This window comes from Sinohyriopsis cumingii, chromosome 2 (assembly GCF_028554795.1).
Source record: "Sinohyriopsis cumingii isolate HCF-2022 chromosome 2, ASM2855479v2, whole genome shotgun sequence".
NCBI lineage: Eukaryota > Metazoa > Mollusca > Bivalvia > Unionida > Unionidae > Sinohyriopsis > Sinohyriopsis cumingii.
Genome location: NC_142962.1, coordinates 46,022,886 through 46,043,229, shown reverse-complemented (window position 1 = coordinate 46,043,229; position 20,344 = coordinate 46,022,886). Strand labels below are relative to the sequence as shown.

Below are 20,344 nucleotides of genomic sequence, written 5' to 3'. Positions count from 1 at the left end.
GTGGGTTTGTGTAAGGGGCCGGCTGAAGGAGTACCTCTGTTGTATCCAGGTTTATTGTCAGACCAAACAGCCTGGATGCTTCAGAAAACTAACTCACAATGGTCTGTAGGTGGTTTTCCTTGTGTGCCATAAGTGCAGTCATCTGCAAGCAAAACTTTGAGAAGTGGTCTGCCTGGTGTCTTTGTTCTTCCAGAGAACTGATGCAAGTCAAACAGGGATCAATCAAGGCGATACTTGATTTAGACTCCATTGTCTATGTCCCTCACTGCAAGGAGTGTGGTGAATAAGTTCAACAGCACAGGTGCGAGCAAACAGCCCTGCATCACTCCGGTCAAGCCATCAAATTGCTCTGAGTACTCTCCACTGGCCAATACCTCTGCTGTCATGCCATAGAACAACTGGATAAGGATGGTGAACTTTCTGGGGCAGCCAAGTTTACCAAGGACAAACCACAGGTCTTCTCTATTGTAAGAGTCAAAAGTCTTCGTGAGGTTGATAAACATTGTATTGAGATCCATGTTCTGTTACATGCATTTCTCCTGTATTTGCCTCACAGTGAAGATCATGTCAACTGTGCTGCAGCCTTGGTAGAATCCACACTGTGATTCAGGAAGTACTTCCTCTGAGATGATTGCAACAAGTCTGTTCAGAATGGTGCGGACAAGAATTTTTCCAGCAATGGAGAGCAGAGAAATTCCTCTATAACTGTTGCAGTCAGCTCTAGCACCTCTATTCTTGTATAGTGAGATGATGGTGGCATCTCATAGATCTGGAGGCATCTCCTCCTCATCCAAGATGCTAGCGATAGTGTCATGGAAAGCTGCAAATGCCTTGAATACCATCTTTACCTTGTGCTCTGCCACAGTTCATCTGCTAAATGGCCTTCCACACCTCCTCCTCAGATGGGGGCAGGTCCAGCTCTTCACAGGCTGGTCTTTGGCAGATTTGTTGTCATGACACTCTGTTGACAGTGGATGGATGATTAAGGAGCTGGCTGAAGTGTGCATTCTTGAGTATTACAACATTAAACTGGGCATCATATATGAGTTATGAAACTGGGCAAGTTCGTTTTCTGGTGGCTGATAATGTATGATTGATTGCGGTAATGGTTCATTATAATCAAAGTTAAATGGCCAAATCCAGTTGTGAAGGAACATGTTCATTTGGCAGGTAGGATTAGTCAGTTCTTGAGGCAGGGATGAGGTACAGGATCCACATGTCTGGTCAATAATTCTGATATGTGAGACTGTAGCTGATGCTTGTTGCTTCTCTCCATCTTGCTTCCCAGAAAAGATATGGCTTGAAGCCTTGTGTGCAAGGAGATATTTTTGTCCTCAAGCTATGATTGACTTCTGTCCATAACATGCAAGTCTGACATGTATGAGAACCAGAGAATTAGACATGTTTAGTTGTTGTCAGACTATTCTCATCCATGGTCTGCTAGACAAAACAGAGCAGAACTGACTTACGTTTAGTGAAGTGAGTTTCCTAATATGAACTGGTAAGAAGGGGTACTGACTAAGATAAATACCTGTGCTTGACCTGTACAGGTAGAGAATTATAGACTCAATATTAATATGTAGAAGTATCTGCTAAATAATCATTTCTGCTAAAAAAATAACCTGCAGGCATGTGAATTTTAAATGTTGGTACAGGTATAATAATAATAATAATAATAATAATAATAATAATAATGATAAAGACTTCATTTAGAGAGGGTAACTCAGTTAGTTACAGAACTAATCTACCTTGAGGCCTATCTGTCATGTACAATATATACAGTATATACAACATGATGTGAAGAATCAGGTTTGACACTAAATAATTACGTGATTCTAAAAATCAAAGTATCAAGCCTGGAACATATGCACAGGCATCTGTGAATCACTGGAGTATCACTTATAGCATGTATATGTAAAGACTGGAGGGTAAATAATTAATTCTAGTAATGGCTTACCTGTAGGAAGGCCAATTGCTGATTGCCTATTCAGATAAAAATCACTAAAGCTTCTGTTAAAGTAACATGCATGAACTGGACACTACTGAGAAAACCATGTCCAGAAAACTTGCCCGTACTTATCCAACCAGAGCAGAAGCTTTACAGTAAGATAACAAGTTTTCTATATTACACACAACAACCTGAACATAAAAAGGGACTGAAGCACCATTACAGATACTTACAAAGTAGGTTCTACAAATATCCATTATGAGACAATTATACATGTGGGAAAAGACCCAAGGTAAAATCAATAAATTGTCAAATATACACAACTATGAAGTAGTGCTAGCAGATGGCCTAATTAAGGCAATGACGTATCAATATATCAATTCACAATACAACCTGTGGGAAGACGGTACAGGTGAAGTCAGTGAAGCTTGGCACCTAGATTTTAAGATTGCATATAGAAAACTTACCTGTTACAGCAGAAATTATCCATGTGCTAAGAGTTTTCTATTGCCATTACAGACTTACACGGACTTCTAATTAAAACTATAGCCAGAACTAGCAAGCACATAACATATTACTATTACATGATGTCAAAGTGATAACTGTAAAGGCAGAACTTTGTCCTCATAGGAATGAAGAAAACTGAAGACTCCTACAACTAGTCAGTATATAACTTCCATAAACTTGGTAGTGGATTTTTGCAAGGTTCCTCTTAATAAAAGCATGCTGCTTGACAAAAGTGGAAGAAGAAACTGAGATTTTAACAGGATTTGGTACCAATCCCTATAGCAAGGGGAGATCACTCTGCCCAACTGCAGGTAGGCAGACAACTTTCAACATCTTAGCTTCCTGTTGCTAAAAGTGTTATCTGGGTGGACTGAATTTGCGAGGTTGAAGTAGTTCTCTTAAGGTATTATGATTGTGCAATGTATTTAACAAAGAACTGTTTAAAGGTTATCCTACTTTTTTTTAACAATGGCCATATCTAATGGCTGATCAACATCATCTACACTGATTGAAAGCTCCAGTATGTCTTTTCTTTGTTCTCTACCAAATTTGGTTGAAACTGATCGAGTAGTCTTTGAGAAGTTTAAAATACCAAATGTTGATGGACTTTGCACAGTGTGATATTTAACACCAGATGTAGAGTCACACCATAGATTCAACTGGCAGTACAGTCAGGTAAGCCTAACTGCAAAATGCATATACCCAGGTCTGCCAGGAGATATGTGGCACAATGAGATCCATTCTGTTGGGAATCAGTGGTTAGCATGCCAGACTCACAACCTAAAGGGTGCAGGTTTGAATCCTACCATCAGACTAGCCTGGGTCAACTACCACAGTGATCTCCTTGGGCAAGGCACCAACTGCAATTGTCTCAGCACTAAATAACTTACTTGTGTTGCTGTGTTGCATAGTACCAAAGTAATCCACGCCGTTTTGCATTAAACTTGAGACAGAATTACACTAATCTGATTATCAGGGAATTATACTTAGGCAAATCTGGGATATAGGTTGTACAAATTTATAAATGTACCTTATATCCTTAAGGAATGTTTTCAGACAGTTATTATATTGTTCCTGCTTGAAGCTTATTAAAAGATTAAATCAGATTGATTTTTTTCTTATGTATTTCTATCAGTCTCAGATCAATAACACTGGTGTAAGAAAATTTTGATAAATATTCGTTAGAAAAAAAAGCTAGATCTGAGAGTGGTACTGTTTTCAAAGGTATTAAATATGGCAGTACCGGCTTTCAGATGGTACATATAGACCAACAAAGAAGTATGATCTGCGATGGTATCATCAGCTAGTCATTTAGAGGGAGATTGTAAGAAATAATGAAGATATAATTACTTGTCCTAATATTTATTGCATACTATGTAAATCCACATATCAGAGAATATGTTTGCAAGTGATAACATTTTTTTAAATGTACATGTATATTTATATATAAATATACATAAGAAGACTGTTTTACTTGTGATCTTTTCACCATTTTTTATGTGCATCTGTAAAACTTTATGCCAGTTAGATCTCTCTTTGAAAATTAAAAGATTTATGTCAAACAGCACTTGTTTTGTCATTATTTAATCATGCTCACTTTTTTACAGGCCTGCATGGAAGACCAATACTTAATCACACTCACTTTTCTACGGGCCTGCATGGAAGACCATTATTTAATCACACTCACTTTTCTACAGGCCTGCAAGGAAGACCATTATTTAATCACACTCACTTTTCTACAGGCCTGCATGGAAGACTATTATTTAATGACACTCAGTTTTCTACAGGCCTGCATTGAAGACCATTATTTAATCACACTCACTTTTCTACAGGCCTGCAAGGAAGACCTTTATTTAATCACACTCACTTTTCTACAGGCCTGCATGGAAGACCATTATTTAATGACACTCACTTTTCTACAGGCCTGCATGAAGTCCATTATTTAATCACACTCACTTTTCTACAGGCCTGCAAGGAAGACCTTTATTTAATCACACTCACTTTTTTACAGGCCTGCATGGAAGACCAATACTTAATCACACTCACTTTTCTACAGGCCTGCATGGAAGTCCATTATTTAATCACACTCACTTTTCTACAGGCCTGCAAGGAAGACCATTATTTAATCACACTCACTTTTCTAACAGGCCTGCATGGAAGACCATCACATGAGCTAATTATGTATTTCCTCATCTTGCTACCCAGAAAAATAAAAAAGGTGTGACCATGGCATTTCTATGACTGTCCTTGTTCTTTCAGTCATGATAGCAGGAGGCTGCCATGTTCTGTCAGAAAAAAACTTTTTATTTTGGAGTATAAGAGAAGCTCAGCCCATACTCATCAACGATATATATACATTCTGGTTTATCACTGAGGAGGTACTTCCACAGGATTAAGCTCAATGAAGTATTTCTCAACAGTGCCAGAAGATGCAGCTTTGGTTCAACTAATGGACATACTTGCTGGGGAATCCTCCTTCAACTCTGGCTAGTGTTTGATGAAAGATTTAAACAACTGAAAGATAAGGGTTCATCTTTCCCACACCTTCCACAGGTCACTGCCAGACTTGATGCCAGTCTGCTTATACAAATAGCCATAGGATGCCATCAGTTTCAGATGATTCATGAAACGCACCTCTTGTTCCATGGTTAGTATAGGATCTGGGGAAGCTTTGGCAGTTTCTATGTCCGCTCTCCCAGACATTCTGTGATGCAGGGTAGTTTTAGCAACATTTGACAATTTCTGTCTTATTTCCCAAACAGTCTGTGATGCAGGGTGCTTTTGGCAACATTTGACAGTTTCTATTGTTATGTATATTTAATTTGCATTGTTTGTTAGTGTTTTATAGTTTTTTTATTCATTATATGCTATGGATAATTGTAATTTTGGGCTTGACCTTGTCCAATATCAAGTTCATTTTCGATATTCTGTTACAACTAATACATAACTAATATTTTTTCTGTGACTATGTGATTAATATTATAAACAGAAGTAAACATATTTATCTTTTGTCTAAGTCAAGGACACTGTTTTCCTTTATTATAATTTTATTAACAAACCCTCTAATTATAACTAAGAATCTGTCTAGTAAACATTTGGAACCTTCCAGAATGAAATTTTCCATTAGTTAATAGTTAAAATGTTAACTGTGACTTGAGGTAAAGTAGAGGTCTATACAATCTTGTTTTTCTATAAATTATTGAGTCATGCTATAAGATCTTGAGGCAGAATCATTGTTGTGTCCAGTATTTCATTTGGGATGGAATTTATTTATTTAAATTATTTATTCACTGGAAATACAAAAAAATTCTTGAACATTACAATCCTGAAAACAGGGACATGGATTATAGTGAAATTTCAAACAAGGTTGTCATGCAGGGTGCTTATGGTGACATTTGACAGTATCTGTCTCAACTTTCCCTGAAATTCTGTCATTCAGGGTACTTTTGGTGACATCTGACAGTTTCTATGTCTCCCTCCCAGACATTCTGTGATGCAGGGTACTTTTAGCAACATTTGACAGTTTTTTATGTCCACTCTCCCAGACATTCTGTCATGCATTGTACCTTTGGTGACATTTGACAGTTTTTTAATGTCCACTCTCCCGGACATTCTGTCATGCAGGTACATTTGGTGACATTTGACAGTTTTTATGTCCAATCTCCCAGACATTCTGTCATGCATTGTACCTTTGGTGACATTTGACAGTTTTTAATGTCCACTCTCCCCGACATTCTGCTATGCATGGTACCTTTGGTGACATTTGACAGTTTTTAATGTCCACTCTCCCGGACATCGTCATGCAGGGTACCTTTGGTGACATTTGACAGTTTCTGTGTCCATTTTCCCAGACATTCTGTCATGCATGGTACCTTTGGTGGCATTTGACAGTTTTATGTCCACTCTCCCAGACATTCTGTCATGCATTGTACCTTTGGTGACATTTGAGTTTTTATGTCCACTCTCCCAGACATTCTGTCATGCAGGGTACCTTTGGTGACAATTGACAATTTCATGTTCACTCTCCCAGACATTCTGTCATACAGGGTACCTTTGGTGACATTTGACAGTTTTTATGTCCACTCTCCTGAACATTCCGTCATGCAGGGTACCTTTGGCGACATTTGCCTATAATAAGCTCAATGATTATCAACTTTAGGACAGTAGATAAGCACAGCCTGTAATTACTTCATGAGTTTTTATTCTGAATAATAATATAATTCAGCAATAAAAAAGATACAAATGAAAGAAAATATATACAAACATTTGCTTTCTCATAAGCAATTTAGAATAAATTAATTATGAGCAAAACTAAAAAGCAGTGAAAGGTAATTGGAAAAAGGAAAACTGCTTATAAAGTGTACTTTAACATGTCCATAAATACAAATTTATAATAAACAATTTTAATTGTTGAATTTACATTGTCATCAAAACTTAATTCAGAAACTCTTTTAAAAAAACTACAGATTGATCTCGACTGTTTTCTGACTAAGCATATTTTTCTTTTTACACCTTAGTCATGATTTAGTTCCTTCATGAGTAACAAGAGTTACATCTTGTTTTGACATCATAACCATATGACAGTCAAGTGACAACAATCTATAGTCATTGTCAAAGTTTTCATGCTCTGGAGTACAAATATGTTACTATAACTGAAGGAAAAAGAATGAATTAAATTAGATTGGTGGAGCTTTGTCTAAAATGTAAGTATACCATTTTTCTTTTGTACTTACTCCCAGGAATTTAATACTGAATATGTTTACAGATGATTGGCTTATTTATTTATTTTAACTCAAGAAAATAACCAATATGTCAAAGTCAGTGCTCTCAGCATGGAAATAAATAGTGTTTAAAAACATATACCATTCAAGAACATGCCACAACTAAAGTACATGTAAAAAGAACAATTTTCTTAATATGAATGTTTTAGAACATATTTAAAATAAATTTATGAACGAAAACTGTTTTGAATAAAAATCCTTAGAAAGATGTTAAAAACCTTGTGCAACCATGTCCTCCTCATCCGAATCAAAATAAACATCATCATAGTACTTCTGTGGTTCCTCTGCACCACCATCTTCATTAAGGGATTCAACTCCAGAGGTTCCAGGCTGGACATCATCATCTGAAGACAGTTTCAAAATATGAATGACAATAAATAATTAGTAATACATTTATATATTGTGAGGCAAATATGTACTCCATACAAAAGCAAAAATACTTAAATCACATGAAACAATTACTAGAGAAAACAATTACACAGCTAAACAACCAAAATGGATAACAAACAAGAGGCCCAAGAAGTCCTGAAAATGCTTATCTGGCTTACATTAATCTGAAAGTTGATCATTTCACTAACCAAGCTCATACAGTACTTAAAGAAGATAAAGCAGGAATAATACCTCCCAAGCTTTATATGGTTTCAATTTTACCTATTTTACCATATTCATATAAAAAACTTCCTTCCAAAGATCAATGCATAATAAACATGCACACTCTTTAGAATATGGCTGAAGCCATCCAAGATCTTATTGATATGATTTCATTTACAGTGCTTCAAGTTGTGACTATAAATTCAGAATTTGCACATGAAAATTTTCAACTTTTATGATAAAACTTTTGGCATATGCAATTTAATTTACAGCATAAACCCCATTTCAACTGTTATACTATATTTTTTACCATTAGGACATGTAACTAGTCTGACGTACAGTCTCTAAGTGACCAGCACTAACACACAACCAGTGCAATGAACAACAGTTAATGGTACATTGGAAAAAAAAAACAATTGATAGAAGCACTAGTATAAAACATTTAGTCAGCAGTAAAATTACTGCCAATCCAGACACTATACAATTTTAATACAGACATGGCAAAGGCTTTATTGATATAAATTATCAGCAGTAGAAAATGAAGGGTTATGGATCATTATCAGTGAAACTAGCACTATGTAGAAACATGGTTTAGAGAAAGCAAATAACAAATTTTAATGGCTGTCCCAAAGGCTGAAGAAGATGATGACTGTTGACATCAGCATCAGACAGATCTTGGTATACTATTAAAACATCATTACACTTTTTTATAATTACTCTTTCATTTGCCATAACTTTTGTTTTTTCAGTTGTCTTAACTTCATCTTCAACCATTAATTCCCCCCTCTTTTGAGTTCTGCTCTGACTATCCATGGTGAATAAATTATTTGGGCATGTCAACCTAAAGTTTCAAATGCTGACCAAAATTTTTAGCAGCTCCCCCCATAGCAACAAAAGTCTGATGGATCCATGGAGTCTCTAAATCCAACAAGGCAATAAGCACAGCCAATCAAATTCATGATCATCTCATCTTGCTTATTATAGAACCAAAGACAACGATCATATTAGCTTATTTACTAAATCAGGGCAAAATTCCACTGAAATCCCATTTCCAGAGTGGTATCAAGCTTCGCCAATCAGATACAATATTCCTTCATTAATATGCACAGATCTTGCTCATAATAAAACTGATCCAAAATGTTTCTAATATGACAACTTAATAAGTCTGATAAAAATCTGATAAGAAAAATAGTTCCAAGTGTGTTGACAAGATCAGTCAATTAGATGTAAGATTGTTGACAAGATCAGCCAATTAGATGTAAGATTGTTGACAAGACCAGCCAATTAGATGTAAGAATGTTGACAAGATCATCCAATTGGATGTAAGATTGTTGAAAACCTCATATAATTAGATGTAAGACTGTTGAAAACCTCTTCCATTTAGATGTAAGACTGTTGAACACCTCATCCAAATAGATGTAAGATTGTTGATAGATGTAAGATTGCTGAAAACCTCATCCAGGTAGATGTAAGATTGTTGAAAACCTCATTCAATTAGATGTAAGAGATCAGCCAATTAGATGTAAGACTGTTGACAAGATCAGCCAATTATATGCAAGATTGTTGAAAACCTCATCCAATTTGATGTAAGAGTGTTGACAAGCTCAATTAGATGTAAGACTGATCACAAGTTCAGTCAATTAGATGTTTAGATTGTTGACAATATCAGTCAATCAGATGTAAGAATGTCGACAAGATCAGCCAATTAGATGTAAGACTGTTGACAAGATCAGTCAATTAGATGTAAGATTGTTGACAAGACCAGTTAATTAGATGTAAGACTGTTGACAAGATCAGTCAATTAGATGTAAGACTGTTGACAAGATCAGCCAATTAGATGTAAGACTGTTGACAAGATCTGTCAATTTGATGTAAGATTGTTGACAAGATCTGCTAATTAGATGTAAGATTGTTGACAAGATCAGCCAATTAGATGTAAGATTGTTGTCAAGATCAGTGAATTGGATGTAAGATTGTTGACAAGATCAGCTAATTAGATGTAAGATTGTTGACAAGATCAGTCAATTAGATGTAAGATTGTTGACAAGATCAGTCAATTAGATGTAAGATTGTTGACAAGATCAGTCAATTGGATGTAAGATTGTTGACAAGATCAGTCAATTAAACGTAAGATTGTTGACAATGTCAGTCAATTAGATGTAAGATTGTTGACAACCTCAGTCTATTTGATGTAAGATTGTTGATAAAATCAGCGAATTAGATGGAAGATTGTTGACAAGATCAGTTAATTATATGTAAGCTTGTTGACAAGATCAGCCAATTAGATGTAAGCTTGTTGAAAACCTCAGCCAATTAGCTGCAAGATTGCTGAAAACCTCAGCCAATTAGATGTCAGATTGTTGAAAACCTCTGCCAATAATATGTAAGATTGTTGAAAACCTCATCCATTTAGATGTAAGATTGTTGAAAACCTCATCCAATTAGATGCAAAATTGTTGAAAACCATATCCAATTAGATGTAAGATTGTTGAAAACCTCATCCATTTAGATGTAAGATTGTTGAAAACCTCATCCAAATAGATGTAAGAATGTTGAAAACCTCAGCTAATTAGATGTAAGATTGTTGATAGATGTAAGATTGTTGAAAACCTCAACTAATTAGATGTAAGATCATGACTATAATAAACATGGATCTAGCACATAGTTATATTCAAGTAAGATCTTGATGACTTAAATCTATAAATTGGATTACAGTCCTATCAAATATATAGTCATAGAGTGGTGAAATAATTGAAGTAAAATCATGTCATAAATATAAATAGGTCTTACACATAAATGTAATAGTACACTCAAATGTAATAATACACTCAAATGTAATAATACACTCTAGAAACAATAGAAACCTATATGATGTTCATTCACTTTTGCATTAAAACCAAAGTAGTCTTTCATCATTCTTTTTGTCTCCATGGAAAAGTCATAGGGTAAAAAAACACGACTTGATGTGATGTTTCATGGGGAGAAATCTCCAAATCAATAGGCAAAGGGAAATGCATATATACAAAATGTTGACATCAGGGCCACAAAACGTGTTTATAGATGCTTTTTTCTCCACTAGTTTGGGCTCCTCGTGAAACAGCTCACAACATACCATGAATTCATTATTCGTGGGGCACAATTTTTTTAGATCAAGCTAGAACTCAAATTAAAGTCTCAACAAAAAATGCACCAAGCTGATATTCAAAGTGCTCCACCACCACCATATGCAATGCTCAGAATCACTTTTTTGTCTTATTACCAGTGGTATTTACAGTGCTAAGAAACATGCATGGTGATACCAGACATCTTGAAATTTTAACGGTTCTTGCTGGTCATTTTTCCTGAAAATTACATGGTGGGCTTGTGTGTGAAATTCATTACATAAACATTTGTGCAGATGGAAAAGTTGTAATGAAAAAGAAACATTTATAAACCTACTTACTGAATGTATCAGAAAATGTGACATTCCTGGTTCCACATTTTATGCACCTTTAACATTAGTATTATCCTGCCAAGATTAACTGGTTTCTGCTCTCAAACATTACCAGTCTGGGATGTCAAGCATCAAGCAGATTATGTGTTCTCATCAGCACTACCAATATCTACATTATAATGTATAATGAGGTATTATTTATGGCTACTAATATTCACGAGAGCTTTATGGCAACTATTTTCCACGAGGGATTATTTACGGCTACTAATATCCATGAGGGATTATTTATGGCCAGTAATATCCATGAGGGATTATTTATGACTACTGATAACCATGAGGAATTATTTATGGCTACTAATATCCATCAGGGATTATTTATGGCTACTAATATCCAAGAGGAATTATTTATGACTACTGATATCCATGAGGGATTATTTACGGCTACTAATATCCGTGGGGAGTTATTTATGGCTACTAATATCCATGGGGAATTATTTATGGCTACTAATATCCATGAGGGATTATTTATGACTACTAATATCCATGAGGGATTATTTATGACTACTGATAACCATGAGGAATTATTTATGGCTACTAATATCCATGAGAGATTATTTATGGTTACTAATATCCATGGGGAATTTATTTATGGCTACTAATATCCATGGGGAATTATTTATGGCTACTAATATCCATGAGGGAGTATTTATGGCTACTAATATCCATGAGGGATTATTTATGACTACTGATAACCATGAGGAATTATTTATGGCTACTAATATCCATCAAGGATTATTTATGGCTACTAATATCCACGAGGGATTATTTATGGCTACTAATATCCACGAGGGATTATTTATGGCTACTAATATCCATGAGGGATTATTTATGACTACTGATAACAATGAGGAATTATTTATGGTTACTAATATCGATGCCATCTCACCTCTGTCTGCGTGGGTTCTAGTCTAGGATTCGACCAATGTGGGTATGTGAGAAAGCTTGCCAGTAGCTTCTCGTGGGTCGGTGGTTCTTCCCGGGGTTTTCCCGGGTTCTTCCTCCACCATTAATACTGGCCGCCATACATAGTCTATCATGTGCTGAAAAATGGCGTTAAACCCTACGACAACAACTAACATCCATGAAAGATTATTTATGGCTACTAATATCCATGGGGAATTATTTATGGCTACTAATATCCATGAGGAATTATTTTTAAGGCTTCAAATATCCATCAGGGATATTTATGGCAACTAGTATCCATGAGGAATTATTTTTAAGGCTACAAATATCCATCAGGGATTATTTATGCAGGGATTGTCCTGGGCTTCGCCAATGTCGCAAATTGCGATTTTTTTTCCTTATTGGCGACAAAAATATTCCATCTGGCGATTTTTTTGGCGACATACTTTTTGGTTATTTAATTTGTACATACAATCATGGATTTGGACTGAATAAATTTAAAGCCAGAACGAAAGGAAGCCATAAACTTGACTAAGCAATGCATTGGAATCAATCTGTTACACAAACGATCCTTTGTTCTTATTGACAACCCTATCTTTACAGTGCATTATTACATCATAATCTGCTTATGCTGACATCTGGGCTGAGTACTGTATGCTGCGATACAGTCAATCATGCTACCGCACTATACCTACAACTGACCGCCTTCTGAAGATGCAAATAGAACAGATACAATTAATTGTATGGCTAATCCTTCTGTTTTTTTTTTTTATACATATACCAATACAATAATTTTGCTGAACCTTCATAGAAAACTGATAACCTTTGAAGTACCGACTACTGTGTATAAATACAAAGCAAATGGAAAAAATCTCAATCACAATTACATCTGTCGCCAGTGCAGCATTTTACTCATTGATCTTTTCCTTTTGCCATCAGTCCCGTGTTACGGCTGCAGAGACTTAAACTCCGCAACAAGAAATAGCAAAAAAAAAAAAAACAGTTTTGCATAATTAATAATAATTATTTATTTCTCAAAATACAGGAGTGAAAGAATCCCTAAATTGGGTGTGAATTTACGCTTATATATATGGTCCAATATTGCCAGGTGTTGACTCGTGTAAGTTTCATTCGTGGGAATGGAGATCCTATTTTTCTTGTCCAGAAAATTTATACAGCATTCAGTGATCATTCTTGGGATTTTGGAAGCAATTCGCTACAAGCTTTGTGAAGCTAGCCATAAATGGGGGGGAGGGGGCTGCTGAGAGACTACTGGTGTCACCTGTCAGCACTGAGGACTGTGAACGTGGATTCAGTAAGATGAACCTCATAAAAACTGACATCAGAAATAAGCTCTGCATCTCATCTCTCGAGAATTTAATGAGAATCAGCATGTACAGATGTGAAAAATTAGACTTTGAAACTGCATTCAACAAGTGGGCAGCCCTAAAATCGCGACGGATCTTCATGTAACACTTTGTAACATTTTGTTAATGCTTGTTGTAATTAAAGTATTAACTAATCCATCTTTTGTAATTTTCATTGCCTGTTACATTAATAGACTAAATTAACACTTGGAAAAATGTACATTACTTTTTTTGGCGACACTTTTTGAAAATTGGCGACAAAATATTGAGGTTGGCGATTATTTTGGCGACAGCTTTTTAAAAGCCAGGACCATCCCTGTTTATGACTACTAATATCCATGAGGGACTATTGTATTCCTGATACTAGTACTTAAAGTAATACAACCTGTGCCAAGTCGCCTTCTTGTTGTTTCAATGGCTTTAACTTTGCTTTTAAGTTCAGCATTCATTTCCTTCTCAAAGTCATCTTCACTTGAAGATTTGCCACCCTTTGACCTTTTATACAATTTTCTCTTCTGTTCTGGAGTACCAAACAACAGGATATCAATGTCGTCATCAGAGCTGAAACAAACAAACCAACAAAAAAAAAACAATTACCAAATTAGATTTTTTTACCAAATTACAAATTTGTTTCTTTTTTTCTTTAGCTTCCTGTCCATTTTTCTAATTTCTTCAATATACTAGTTCTCTAAAAGGACATAAGTCATCAGTAGGGTGTTTTCTGCTTTAAATAAAATTACTGTATCCATCTGAGGTGTTTTCTGCTTCATACAAAATTGAAGTATCTATGTTAGGGGTGTTTTCTGCTTTATAAAAAATTAAGGTATCTAAGTTAGAGGTGTTCTCTGCTTTATATAAAATTACTGTATCTATGTGTGAGGTGTTTTCTGCTTTATATAAAATTATTGTATCTATGGATTAGGTGTTTTTGTTTTATATCAAATTACTGCTACCATAGTGATGGGCTGACATAGGTTGTGATCATCTATATCAGAAAAGCCTTGGAAACTGGAAACCTTTGCATATTTATTTTCTCTGCCCACCCAAAATTCAAATCAGACTGCTCTGGTGGCCTAGCGGTTAGAGCATCCGCCTCAGATGTGGTGGGTCATGGGTTCGATCCCCGGCTGAGTCATACCAAAGACTTACAAAAATGGTACTAACAGCTGCCTCACTTGGCACTCAGCATTAAGAGGTTAGTGTTAGGAACGGTCAGCCTGGTGTCAGGATAATGTGACAGGGTGGGACATCATGCTAGATGTCTGTGGCATGATGCCCTAGTGCTAGACATCACTATAAACTGCCACACTGCAGACATCATAGCGATATGACTGAAAAATTGTTAAAGCAACATTAAAAATCCAAATCACATACACACACACACAAAATTCAAATCAAGCCACTTATTCAGTAAAAGATATGACTGAGTCTACAAATCATGTTATAAAAGCACTTCAAAAACTATTGTTAACGTCCCAAATCTTAAGCTTTGACTGTCCTAAGAATCATCACAGATAGGTGGTCAACTAATCAAATTACCTCATTTATAACAGTCAAAATTACCTCATTTACAACAGTCTTACTTGACTTGTGTCAAATCATGTGACAGAATGACTTGAAAATGTACATGACTGAACTGAATAAGTTTTCATTAGCTGTTGTTTATTCTGCCATGTAGCTATCATAAATTTGATCACAATATATATTAAATGAGTTGAACAACACTGATACAGATTTCTAAACATATCTTTTAAAACTAAATAAGAAAATACAATGATCTGTATACTGGCATTATAAATAATTTCATTGTAAATTCATGTAAAGAACAATTTCTTGGACATAAATAATGACTGTTAAATGAATGTTGCCACAAAAAGTCATTTTGCTCTTTCTTACAGGGCTCCTAAACATATCATTGATACTGAGAAGAGAGCTCAAAATAAGCATGTTGCACAATCCGCTTTAGCTCGTCTGATATAATGCAGTTTCCACAACGACTTCATTACTGTTAAACCAACATTATATTTTAGTGTGAACCTAGAAAATAAGACTATTAGCTTGACATGCTGGAAAGAAAATATCAGATAAGAATGTACGTTTTGTATGGACATATTTGGTTTATGTAACTTGAGTTCATTTTGAGACAAACAATGGACAGTAAATTATTTGGTTAGGATCCAAAACCATTTAAAATAGCACCTTGTCACTTTATTATTTCAATCAAATTTCTGCAAACTATTTCACATGATACTTCACTAGCAAAAAATGCTTTTCATGACCAAATTCAAGTTCAACAACAATTTGCCATATTGTTATGTCATATATATATATATATATATATATATATATATATATATATATATATATATATATATATATATATATATATATATATATTCCTTCATGAGACTGAAAACTGTCATGGTTGCCATTTTATTTTTGTTGTATTGCATATTGGGATCAACTGGAATTAGGTCAAATATACAGCTGTTTAAACAGCACTTACATCTACTGGAATTAGGTCAAATATACAGCTGTTTAAACAGCACTTACATCTACTGGAATTAGGTCAAATATACAGCTGTTTAAACAGCACTTACATCTACTTGAGCAAAAATCATTGATTTTCACTGAACCACTTTTGTTATTATTATTATTATTATTATTATTATTATTATTATTATTATTTGCATTGATCAATGTAAAGTCAATCTCATGTAACAATCTCTGACAGCAAACCAAAGTTGCATTATTATAGGTTTTGTTTTCCTTGAAAACTGTCATGGTTGCCATTTTATTTTTGTTGCATTATTTACTTGGATCATCTGGATTTCAAGTCAATTCAACAGTTGTTTAGATAGCACTTACATGTACCTGAGTAAAATCATTAATTTTTACTGAACCACTTTTATTATTGTTATTATTATTAGTAGTAGTATTATTATTATTATGATCATCTGCATTTATCAATGTAAAGTCAGCTACATGTAATAATCTCTGACAGCAAACCAAAGCTGCATTATTGCAGATTTTGTTTTCTTTGAATGTATGGTTTCATACACAGACAGGATATGAATATTCCAATTAACATGTGACTATTATTATGTTTCAACATCACATGTACCTTCAATTATTCCACCAATTATATTATATGAATTATTGTTGACAAATAGGTCACATGATGAGATGTTCATCTCATGACAGTCATATGACTGAGCTCAAGTCAAAAGACCAAAACAACCATGTAGGTGGTGTTCTGTAGTTTCATACTTTGCAGAGGGTTAGATTTTTTTATATAAAAAAATTTGACCTGTTTTCCTCATTGGTTATACTGGCTATTTAAAATAGACCTGGCATGTCTTTGGTATTGTTAAAAGAACTTTAATTCCCTTTATTTTGGTGTATGATTTATTGGTCTAGGATGAGTTACTAGAGTATACAGTTTTGCCTTACAATACATGTCAAGTCAGAAAACAACTTTGACCATAAAACGCATCTCGTGATTTCCACAACATACTACACAGCATTGTCCCATATGTTTCTGACCTTCATAATTTGCATTTTAAAGTTAAATCTTTAATAAAAAAAAGTACATTGGCTTTGCTTTCAATGAAATGTATATTTTTCTGAATATATTTGCTTGATGATTTACGAAAACAGACAATCTGGTACATGCCAGACTTAGCCATGTCCGCCATTATTTCTTATTAGGGTTAAAATATTTGTTTATTCTTCTAATACTAGAATATGGGGGAAAGCGAATTTGCCTCAGATGCAGGAGGTCATGGGTTCAAACCCCAGCCAAGTTATACCAAAGACTTACAAAAATGGTACTAACAGCTGCCTTACTAGGTGCTCAGCATTAAGAGGTTAGTGTTAGGACTGGTTGGCCTGGTGTCAGGATAATGTGACTGAGTGACATCACTATAAACTGCCACACTGCAGACATTGTAGAGATTTGACTGAAATACAGTTAAAGTTATGTTAAAAATCCAAATCACACACACACATAATTTTGTATTTTGCATGAGGTTAGATTTTAAAGAAAAAGATTTGTCTCTGCAATTCTTAATGATAACCATTTAAATGGCATGCTAAATATTTAAAAAGACCTTGTATATTCTTAGGTACTGCTAAGAGATCTTTTAATTTCCTTTATTTTGATGTATAATTGATTGGTGTAGTATGGGTTATAAAATAAAGATCTTGGCCTTACTTCAGATGTGCACCTAGCAAAAAAACTGCTATCTCTGCTACGCCATTTTTACTTCCTGGACTTCTGCAGTAAATTGTGAAAAAAAGAACCGATAACTTTTTAACATTTTATATATTTGGTAAATAAATCATTGCACTTTCAGAAGCTGGTATTGTCTTGTCTTGCAAAAATTAATTTTCCAAATTTTCATAACTGTTAAAGATAATGAACTTTAGGCTTTTTCTGTATGATTTTTTTAAGCACATAGTTACAGTCATTTTGGTTAGCCGTGTGCTTAGATTAATTACAATTCTACAAGTACAATATCCTAAGAAAGTTCTGCTGCAGTACATGAAAGTAACTTAGAGGTATGCCAACATTCTTACCATTGTGCATGTTGCAAATGCAAACAACTTCACCTTACACCTGTCACTCTCTCTCAGAAGTTCATAATATTTGTAGAATGCCCTCTTACACTGAGCAAAGCAGCATGTGATTGGTCCTTGTTATTAATGGAACTGCCCAGTGATGTAGCCCAGTAATTTGAAATGGCAGAAGAATATTTGGTTATTTTACTCCATGTGAACTTACAAGTTATCAAACACAGGATTTGATACAGAAATTTGCTGTACCAATCCCCAAAAGGCTCTTTTAACTTAACATAACTAAGGAGCCATAACAAATACTATCAAGTGTCTAAAGTGATTGCATTGTGCACTTCATCTTCACTAGCCAAGGTTCCAATATGTTTACCCTATCTACGCCTTGGAAGATCAATCAGATATTTAAGTGCTTCGGGTCTGTGAATTTCATTGGATGTGGCATAAAGACACTGCATCTAATCAAAATCAATTGTTCAAATCGTGGTTTCTACATGACTGAGTGAAAAGAGAGCACACAAATGGTATGGACTCATAAATAAGCCATTTTCCACTGTTGGTCTGTGTTTGTACAAATATATCTTTTCCCTCAAATACATGTGTAATGGATTCTCTCTGGTATATAGTCATACGTTCAATGTTAGACTTACAAAGTATCCTTTTGAAAGCAATTGCCTCTGCCAATTATTGGACAATGTACAAAGTACCATTGTTACATGCTATTGTTTAGCTAGCATTACATATTAAGGAAAGCAACTATGAAATCCAACAGATGTTGCTTGAGAAAGGCACTAATATATCTGACTGATCTGCCAAGATGTAGATAGAGTAATATATGGGAACCTTGGCTATCGTCTTATCAAAGATGTGTGCACTTTTGTTTTGCAGACAAAATTGTCTGCAATAATGTCTGAGTATGATAGGTGAGATCAAACTCCAAACACGCCATTCCACAAATACAGGTTTGGGTGTTACTGGGACAAACACCACTTTTACACAGGAGTGACGCAGAATGAAGATGGCAGAACATGCTTCGCAGAATTTGCTGTTACAAGATTAAATTTCAAGTGTTAAGGTAATTTTTAATTTTAAAATCCGAGAACGTGTTCCTGAGCGCACGTTTATAAATTGGTCGACCAGAAACGCCTCGTACATCAATGGCAATGTTGCAAATCCCCATCCCCTCCTCTGTCGGGTTTCCTTTGACTAAATTACCTCTCTGCTTTCTCCTGGTCACTGTCATCTTCAAGATCTATATAATCATAGTCTCTATCATATGGCGCTAGCATTTTAAATAACGGAAGAGGGACTGCGTACAAACACAGTGAAAATACGTCTCAAATACGTTTCCTATGTTATAGCGATGGACGCGGCCATATTGGATAAACTTCCTAAATCGGCTGACGGAACTCACTTCTACCAAAATGCAAAAACGGACTTGTGTGAAGTATGCAGATGCAATAAGATTGAATTAAATAACATTGACAATTTGTGCTAAAAGATGGGTTATCGAAGGACAAATAAGAAACAATAGCTAATTGGAGCTATTTATCAACTTTAAGAATTAAATACCAATTAACTTCAACATTCCTCGAAGTCATATTTAAATTTCTATTCAACAAATAAAATGTATGCTAATTTAATGCAACAATTAATTGCTTAACTATAAGTAATATATTATTAAAAATAATTCAAGTCTGAAGCACACTTTGACAAAATAACTGTACATGAAGAAATTTCTAATCTAAAAATTACATGCAAACATTAAAATATACATAGAGTATGGGTTTCCAAACGGAGTATCCATTACATGTAAAAGGAAAACAAAGTTCACAATTGTATAATTCACATGAGCGGTAAACCAAAATTGAGATTACCAGATGTATTTGGGACCCAGAGGGTGCATGTCCTATAAAAAAAAAAGACACTGAACGAACACACACACACATATATATATATATATATTATACATTTCTTTACACAAATTAGGGTTTTAGTAGTAGTAGTGGGACATTTTAGCCTCACGTAAACGTCTGTGTTAAAAAAGGGTTCCGGCACTATAGTCTCAAGATTTATAGCCTCACGTAGATTTCTATGTTAAAAAGGGTCCCGGCACTATAGCCTCAAACAGGAATTGAACATAGGCCTGTTTGGACTCAATAGGAATTGACGTTCCGGT

General features: G+C 34.9%; 1 protein-coding gene across 1 annotated transcript in view; it reads right to left on the bottom strand.

The window, feature by feature from the left end:
- Window positions 1-19,551, bottom strand: part of LOC149804761 (E2F-associated phosphoprotein-like) — a 35,476-nt gene extending 15,925 nt beyond the window's left edge. Inside the window, exons 1-3 of the mRNA XM_089944070.1 lie at window positions 19,381-19,551; window positions 13,976-14,151; window positions 7,455-7,580 (exon numbers count right to left, since the gene is read on the bottom strand). Coding sequence (XP_089800196.1) covers window positions 7,455-7,580; window positions 13,976-14,151; window positions 19,381-19,454 — 376 coding nt within the window. The 5' untranslated portion in view covers window positions 19,455-19,551. The remainder of the gene's footprint in view (window positions 1-7,454; window positions 7,581-13,975; window positions 14,152-19,380) is intronic.
- Between the last annotated feature and the right edge of the window lie 793 nt (window positions 19,552-20,344).